General features: G+C 35.6%; 1 protein-coding gene across 3 annotated transcripts; it reads left to right on the top strand.

Moving 5' to 3' along the window:
* The first annotated feature begins 1,603 nt into the window (after positions 1 to 1,603).
* Positions 1,604 to 8,026, top strand: LOC18592215 (aspartic proteinase-like protein 1). Of its 3 annotated transcripts, none has more exons than XM_088808825.1 (11): positions 1,604 to 2,071; positions 2,414 to 2,552; positions 3,312 to 3,553; positions 3,696 to 3,923; positions 4,060 to 4,198; positions 4,286 to 4,356; positions 4,442 to 4,541; positions 5,051 to 5,111; positions 5,234 to 5,305; positions 6,584 to 6,797; positions 7,756 to 8,026. In XM_088808825.1, the coding sequence occupies exons 1-11, from the start codon at positions 1,767 to 1,769 to the stop codon at positions 7,793 to 7,795; spliced, it is 1,611 nt and encodes a 536-aa protein (XP_088664951.1). In that variant the 5' UTR covers positions 1,604 to 1,766; the 3' UTR covers positions 7,796 to 8,026. The 3 variants fall into 3 exon arrangements, with proteins under 3 accessions (XP_088664951.1, XP_007018870.2, XP_088664952.1); XM_088808826.1 differs by having other exon boundaries at positions 1,933 to 2,071; positions 3,278 to 3,553; positions 7,756 to 8,023; XM_007018808.3 differs by lacking the exon at positions 7,756 to 8,026 and having other exon boundaries at positions 6,584 to 6,938.
* Positions 8,027 to 9,200: the final 1,174 nt, after the last annotated feature.

Raw genomic sequence — 9,200 nt, 5'->3', positions numbered from 1 at the left:
GATCGGAGAGCCGTGTGGAAGGTGTCTCTGGAGGTAAAGATTTGAGTGCACTTCACGTGGACCACCGCGTGAGAGTGAGACTCAGCCAACGCTAAGGCATGGCTAGATTTTCAAATGTAAAAATATGTTCACGTGTGTATTACACTGAACAACCTTGGCTGTCTCGATCAAATGCCTAGGCCAATGCATCCCCGAGAATGATTTTGGCAGGAGCCAAGTTTTGTGAAATATATAAGCCAAGTTGATTATTTGAGTAAATTGATTATTGATGTTATAAAAACATACTGGAATGAAATATCTTACTTGTCTCCATTTACTCGACTTTAGATGGTTTAGATGGTATCTGTTTACTCACTGAGATTTTATAATCTCACCACCCTCAATTCTCCACATTTCAGGCTCGGGATAGCCGATTGTATCAAGAACTTCAGTTAGCCTTGCATCGACAAAATTGTAGGTTCACAGACTCACACCTTATTGGTTAGTTGGGGGCCCACGTGTCACTGTAAAAGTAATTTTATACTTCAGTTATCTGCTTTAAAGTACGTATGAATATATTTAGCTTTTACACTACAGAAATTAATTACGAATTTCTCTATAAATATTTTTTTTAGAAAATAGAATATTTTATTAAATATTATTATTTTATTCAAATAATTATAATTTCATTTCAAATAATTATTTTAGACATCTAAATTTACTTTTAATTATGAAACATGTGTTTTTCACCCACATACTATGTTTTTGGCGGGTTTCGATATTTCGAAAAAAAAGATCAAAATGCCCCTGTGAGTCAAAATAATATTATATTGTTTTGGTTTGTAAACGACTTATGATTTTTTGAAATGTGAGATTTAATAACTGTCGCTCACCGGGGAGATACGGAAGCTGATGCTAAGCCTTACAGGGTTCCGATCGATATTCCGAATAATGAGTGCTTATCGGGACGTCGTGACGGTTGTCATGGGTCCGATGAGAGTTTTGGGTTGTGACAATAAGGAACAAAAAACATTTACCCTTAATTATTACAATTGAAATACTTGCTTTTAATTAAAAAAATCCAAACATTTAGTTCAAATTTGATCATTTAATTTTAATTATTTATTTAAGATATCTTGTTTCAGATAAAATGTGAATGTAATAGTTAAAATTTATATAAAAATTTAAGTTAATCATTATTAATAATTTAATTTTAATTTTTTTAAAAATTTATGTGATTTAAGTTTGAAAAAGAATATTTATTTGTTTGTGATGTATTTAAAAATTGTTCAGTATTACTAAGGTTGGAAAACAAAAAGAAAGAGTGATTAATTAGCGATTGGTCCAGAGCAGTCAAATGAAACAAAGAAAACAACGCAACGAGGATGAAAAAAAGTCGAGGTTCGTAAGTCGCAATCGCATCATTTTTTCTCCTTTTAAAAAGCTTACTAATAAAAAAACCCCACGTGCCGTCACCAACCGTCCATTCCCACTTTTCGACACGTATTCAACCAGGACCCATCCTACGTGTCTGTCTTTCATTGGATCCTACTCTATCAAAGGAAAAAAATATTCAAATTCCCCAATCCGCCTCTTCTTATACAACAGGCCAACAGCCCTTTTGCCTTTCCCGTGAACGAACACACCCTCCAAAACGACACCGTGCTAGCCTCCCTAGCCTATGCGCACTACGCACCCCTCTTCCCCCTCCAGAAAACCAACCGGCTCTGCAAATTTCAAAAGACAGAAACAACTCTCGAAAGGCTTGAAACGAGAAACGGTTTCTGATGGAGAAACGCGCGGTGTTTTTGGTTCTAAGCGTTTGGCTTTTACTTGGAGGTTCTGCGGCGCTCACATTTTCGTCGAGGTTGATACACAGGTTTTCCGACGAGGCGAAGGCGCTTTGGACTGCTCGAAACGGTAATGCAGGTAACGGCGTCGTTTCTTGGCCGAAGAGGAATAGCTTGGAGTACTTGGAGTTGCTTATAGGTAACGATTTGAAGAGGCAGAGGATGAAGCTCGGCTCGCAGTACCCGCTGCTGTTTCCCTCTCAAGGAAGCGAAACTCTCTTCTTCGGAAACGAGTTTGACTGGTCATCTTCTTTGAAGTTTTTTTAAAAAATTTTTCTTTCAGAACTTATTTTCTGTTTTTCTCTCGAGAAAAGTATAGAGAAAAGGAGAGGAAAAGTTCCGCCTCTTTATTTTCTCAGTTTATATTGCTTTCTAATATTTTTAGTTATTAATTTGCTTCATATTTCTTTTTATTTCGAAAAAAAGAAGAAAAAGAAACAGAAGTCCTAAGACTGTTATTAAAGGTCAAAAGGACGTTCAGTTGTTCGTGTTTGTTTTTCTGGATAAAAAAGATTTAATCTTTTTTTTACTAAATACTAGTACAAATAATTAATTTTGTTTTTGGGGTTGGAAAAAATTTACAGGTTACATTACACATGGATAGACATAGGAACACCGAATGTTTCATTCCTGGTAGCATTGGATGCTGGGAGCGATCTGCTGTGGGTCCCATGTGATTGCATACAGTGCGCTCCTTTGTCTGCCAGTTACTATAATTCCTTGGTAATCTAATGATAATCTACCATTTTTCCGCTACTTCTTTTCTTAATTACTCCATTTTTCACTTTTATTTATCTTTATCTGTTTCAATTTAAGTTTACTTCTTACTGTTTACTTACTGATGTTTCTAAGGCTGTTTTGCTGTTGTTTCAGCTTTTCAACTTCTTTACATGTTTGGGGTTCTTGGTTCTCATGTGACAATGAATTGGGTATTTGTATTCTGATTACTGGTTGGTCCTTTTAAATATACATGTGAGGTTTAATAATGACCGGAACAGCTTCATTTCCAAAGCAAATAGTACTAGCTATTTTTCTAGTTAAAATGAATTTAACTCTGAGTTGGTGGTGGTTGGATAGGAGAATGGTGATCATTTTTTAACTTCATTGGAAATTTGTAATTAAAATATTGGTTATAGAATGGTACTAATAGATTGGATAAGCATGGATATAAGCTCAGTTAAAGATGAAACAATTTGGTAATTTCGGATTAATTTGCTTAAGTTAACAGAATATTCTGCCTATTAACCATATTATAATGGGCGTGCTAATTTTGTTCAAAGAGGGGAGAAAAGTTTGAAACTTTGATTGGAAAAACTGTACAATTTCTTTTTGACTACAGATTAAAGGGACAGTTAATGTGATTGCTTCCATTGCTCATGGACTACTTGTTCTAAGAATTGGTAGACGGTTACTGTTTTAGCATTTTAATTCCAATGATTGATTGGCAGGTGCTCCGACATACTTGGGGCATCTATTGTGCAGGATAAAGATCTGAGTGAGTATAGCCCATCTTTGTCAAGTAGTAGCAAAAACCTGTCTTGCAGCCATCTGTTGTGTGAGTCAAGTTCCTACTGCAAAGGGCCGAATGATCCCTGTCCATACATTATTGAATATGACTCCGATAATACCTCAACTTCTGGATATCTGGTTGAAGATAAATTACATTTGAAGTCATTTAGCGGCCATTCAGAAGAGAGTTCACTACAAGCTTCAGTTGTAATAGGGTGTGTTGTGATTGTACTTCATGTTATTTGTTCTTTTTCTTTTTCTGGCCAAAGATATCTGTCTGATATGTCCAAATTAGTCTTGCTCATGCCTTTGTTTATGATGTTGCTTGTTTCCTTTGTTCACTTTGTTTGAATTCAGCTGTGGGAGGAAGCAGAGTGGTGGCTATCTGGATGGAGCTGCTCCTGATGGTCTAATGGGATTGGGACCTGGGAACATTTCTGTTCCAAGTTTGCTGGCAAAAGCAGGATTGATTCAGAATTCCTTCTCAATTTGTTTAGATCAGAATGGTTCTGGAAGAATTTATTTTGGTGATAAAGGGCTTGCCACTCAACAATCTACTCCATTCTTACCAATAGGAGGAAAATAGTATGCCATCTATATGACCCTTCTAAATGTTCTTTTTGTTTGCTTTATTAGCTCAGGCACTTCTTTTATCTGGTGTTACATTTTGCTGCTATATTATTGGTGGTGAAATTCAGTAATTTTCTTTTAATTGTTTCAGTGAAAAATACTTCGTAAGAGTGGAGCATTTATGCGTTGGGAGCTCTTGTCTTGAGAAATCTGGATTCTCAGCACTGGTGGATAGTGGCACATCTTTCACGTATCTTCCTCCTGAAATCTATGATAAAGTTGTTCTGGAGGTGCTGCTTTTTGTTTTTAACATTAATATAGTAGAAATTATTATGTTTATTGTTATATGGCCTGAAATTATTGTTCCTTTATTACAGTTTGATAAACAAGTAAATGCCAGAAGGATTAGCAATCAAGAAGATTTTTGGAAGTACTGTTACAATGTCAGGTTGGATGTTAGACTGTGTGTGAGGTTTGGAAGCCTTTTTCTTATTCTTCATTCTGATTGTCCGCTGTTTCTTCCCTTGGAGCAGTTCACAGGAGCCGTTCAAAATTCCTAGCATGAGACTTAAATTTGCTATGAACCAAAGCTTTGAAATTCATAATCACATATACTCCTATACTGGAATTGAGGTTATTCTCTTGTTCTTGTCTATCTTACATGTGAACTTTCACTTTGAGACTATTTAAAAGTAGTTTGCAAATTAAGGTAAGTCAGATGTCAATATGATTTAGCTGAAGACAACAAGCTGCTTGCAAAGGCTTGTGCAGCATAAATCATGCATGTGTCAAATTCTGGTGTAATTTCTTTGTATGGGGGTTGTGTCCCCTTTCTCAGTGGTGTTTCTTTCTAATTATCGTTATGATTGGAAAAGAAATTAGCATTCTTTAGAGGCAGAATAACAAACTTACATTCCCCTTGGCACTTCCTAGTTCTTTGTATAAAAGCCAAATAATTTTTCTTATTTCCACATTTGTTATGCTATGGTTATGAAGGTTGCCTACTGAAATCTCCTTGGAAGTTGTTGACAAATTCAGCTAATTTATTTTGCTCCCATTCTTTTTATTGATATCTTACCCTAGGCTGGTCCTAATTTTCTATGGTTTTCATGGAAACATAATGTCTGGACATTTTTGTGCAGGGATTTACAGTATTCTGTTTAACCGTATTACGTGGTAAAGATGACTTTGGTATCATTGGACGTGAGTCTACCTCCCTGGCTGTTGATACATACCTGCATCTTTTTTATGGCTTTGCTATTTTCTTCTTCTCTCTCTCTTTTCCCTGTTTTTAATGACACTGGATCAACAATCATGTATTGCAGAAAACTTCATGACAGGTCATGACATTGTTTTTGATCGAGAAAATCTGAAGTTGGGTTGGTCACATTCCAGTTGTAAGTAACTGATTAGATCTTTCCACCCTTTTAGTTATATCATGTGTCATTTTTCTTTTTGAAGGGCTTCTCCTTTATCTTGGGTTTACATGGCTAGATTGAAGAACTTCTTAGTTGTTAGGCATAATTGTGGAAATTAGAGAATTTTATCAATCATCCTCTAAAGTTGACAGCGGCTTTCCCTCCCTGTAGTTTTTTAGATGCTAAAGCACTTGCAATGACCAAGGTGACCACTTTGTTGAGCAATACATTCTTTTCCTCATCTAATTTTGACGATTGAATTCCCCATCAATTCTCTGCCCTCCTTGTATCTTTTTCTTGCTTTTGAAGTTTTGAACCACTTGTACCTTGTCCAGTGTCTAGCTTTTTTTTTCTAGCCTGACTAGTTTTTTGTAGTATGTGTATACCATGTCATGGAGATCGGCATGGGTATCTACTTTTAAATTTCTCCTTGAAAGCCATTCAAAGGTCATGCAGGACTGTATACATGCAACGGCATGCAGAAACTGAATTGAACTCTGTTGTACTCCCTCCCTCCCTTCTGTGCTCCCTCTCTCTGCAGAAGAAACAAAGTATTAGAGGGATTGTTCTTTGGCATGAAAATTCATGGGTTCCAGCCATGATCGTACACTTCATTGCACTTTTAATGGTTGTTTACAAGTTTTGTTCATGTTATACATATTTTAAATTTATTTATTGGAAAAATAGTGGCCTACTAGTGACTTTTTTTTATGATTTTTTCATTTTCCGTGAAAAGGTTATTAATTTATCTCACACAATATTGAACTGAAAATTCATGTTAGAGGCATCATTTGTTACCAGAACATTATATTGGAACAGGATTTGTAGCAGACATTGTAGATGTTATCTCAGAAAAGAACAGTCCCACATTTTTCATTCATCTAAGAATTGGATGGTGCAAAGTAGCAGACTTGGACTATTGATACATGTGCATTTAATGTATATATTTATGTATAAACACTTCGATTAGGTAGCAGTGGAACCTTAAATTAGACAGGAGTGGTGCAAAGCATAGCTTCTTGTGAGTCCTATACTTAATATATTTTCTCTTGAGGAGGCCAAGTTATTTGTTTATATCTATACCTTCCTTTAACTTTGCTTCCTCAATAATCTTGTATTGGTCATATTTTTTTTGGGTGAGAAGCGACATTAGAGCTCTCTCCACCTCAGTTTTGCCTCTCAAGCTTCCAATATGTAAAACAAATTTTCTTACTTAACTACATAATGTACTGAAGTTATTTCAACTTGGATCTGCAGGTCAAGATGTGAATGACAAATCAAGTGTACATCTTGCGCCTCCTCCCAGTGGTGAATCTCCTATACCATTGCCAACCAATGAGCAACAGAGCACCAATAATACACAGGCAGTAACTCCGGCAGTCGCTGGAAGGGCTTCCACAAATCCTTCTGCAGCTTCATCACTGCAAATTCCCACCCTGCTCTGTCCGATGGCTTCATTGCTAATTCTAAGGTGTTTACTTTAACCATAACTAGTTCTCTCTTGTAAATCCTCCCAATTCTTGTCAGTTTCTTTTACAAATTGCAAACATTGTTCACCTTAGTTTATTTTAATGAGTGGGGTTGGTAGTAAGAGCATTTCTTTTTTCCTAGTAAATCTGCGTTCAGTATATGTTTGCTTGCATTAGATTAAATAATTTACTGATGTTGAGCCTGCACGTAACTGCTGCGAAGTTCCTGTGATCCGATCCGTCTTTATCTGTGTTTGAATTTAAGTTATGAAATTGAAGGCTTAGTTATAGTACAGGAGCATGTTTGTCTGGGAATGTGATTTAATAATATTCAAGTGGGAAGAACTTTTCCACAATATCAAAGCAAAATTATAATTATAAATTAGGTATGTGCATACCTGAATATTATAACATGAAATGCTGGGCATTATTGGTTGCCTCTGTTCATTGTCAAAGTGGAAGAGACCCTTTTGATGTTAACGTAAAACTTACCCCGAAAAGTACCACCACATGAAGGAAAAGAAAAGAAGCTTTGAGCTTGATGTATAATTGATTCCATTCCCCCGCCTTCCCCAAAATGGAGGTGGGGTCAATAGTTGCATTCGTGTTATTAAGAAGGCCACTATCAAGAACTTGAGACCCCTTCTTTGTTTGGTTGCCAGAAAAGAGTATTAAATCAGACAAAGTAAAAGAAAGACTTTGAATCTGTTTCATCTTTCATGTGAACTTACAGCTTGTCTTGATCAGCTGTTTCCCTCCACATATTGGTAAAGAAAAAGAGGGTGCAAAAGACAAATGGTGAAAGTAGGATTTTAGGTATAGGTATAAACAGCTCTGCTTCTGAAAATCCACGAACCTGTTTCACTATCTGTTCAGAGCACAAGCCTCTAAGTCTAGCAATTCAGTATAATTTGTGGGCAATTATTGAGTTCTTCTTTTATGATTGGTATGTTGTTGCAGTGTGGGTCCTTCTAATTCCTCATTGCACATACCAAAGTGAAGGGCATCCTTTACACAAATTATTGGGGGGAGGTGGTGGTGTTGGCTTGATTTGAGACCTTGCTCGTATCGTGCATTTATATTAATTTGTCTTTTTCATTACCATACCGACTCCAAAGATCTTAGGAAGCCATTGCATAGGTATGATTGAATTTTATATAATCTAATAAGGTTTTCTGTATTCAAACAAGGATCAAATTACACGCGTTGAACACATTTTCCTTAATCCAGGTTTGTTGATGTACATTTCAGACATAATAACGTAGGAACATACTCTATTAAAACAATAAGTATTTGGCAGTTCAACTAAACTTGTTTGGTGGGGGAGAGACTGGAAAACTCACGATTTCCCGTCATACGGTATTAACAGTGACTGATGGCGACGGCGATAGCGATTGGAACTTCAGTGATAACTCAGGTGTGGCATCAGGGGTTGCCAGGTGCACAGGTAAAAGAAACTGTTTTCTGGGCATCCAGGGCATTTCCTGGTGGCATGTGTATTGGGGGACATACCCTGTCTGATCTTCTGGGTAGGGTAGAGTTAAATCAAACTTTTGTCAAGATAAAAGTCGGATAGGAATAAAAGCTAAAATTTTTTTGGATTAATAAGTTGAAAAGAAATAAGAAAAAATGATTTACTATAATTTTTAAGAAAATTATGCTTAATCATATACAAGATTTTATATAATAATTAAATATATAAATTAACAAAATAAAACTTTACATCTTTTTAATTTTACACAATGATGATTTTTTGTTTTCATAAACTTTTTTTAAGAATGAAAATATTGCAATTGTGAGATACAAAAAAGAGAATAAAGTAAAAAAAAAAAAAAATAAAAAGAGAGAAAAAAATGCGGAGAAACTTGAAGAATTAAGATGAAATTGAATTGGATTTATGAAATTATTTTATTATATCAATTATTAAATAAAAATTTATTTTAATAAATATTAAAAATATATAATAAATAAAAAATTTTAAAAATTTTGGGACCAGGGCCCATCAATACAAAGAAAGCTACGAAGGGATGTATAAAGAACATAAAGCAAGTCCTGCATCATTAATTAAGGAAAGCGCTTCGCCTGCAAGCCGCAGAAATGCTACTGGTTAACAGGCATAGGCTTGGTAAAAATTTAATGATCCTGGGAGAGCTTCACTCTCAAGAACTAGATTGCATGGCCATATGGTTGACTGACTGATCAAATAGGATAATGAATTAGTGATAAAAGAGGGAACTACAGCTCTTGAATGAGGCAGTTGTAAGCACTGTGCATTGCAATTAATATTGATGTATTGGTTTAAATGAATAGAATGACCTGGACACAGACACATCTGCTACTAGTTTGCTGATACATTAATCATAGAAAGTCACTGTTCCCGCGTGGTTTTATCCATACAGGAATTG

This window comes from Theobroma cacao, chromosome 8, assembly GCF_053813885.1.
Source record: "Theobroma cacao isolate CCN51 chromosome 8, ASM5381388v1, whole genome shotgun sequence".
Classification (NCBI taxonomy): Eukaryota; Viridiplantae; Streptophyta; class Magnoliopsida; order Malvales; family Malvaceae; genus Theobroma; species Theobroma cacao.
This window is presented reverse-complemented; position numbering and strand designations above follow the sequence as displayed.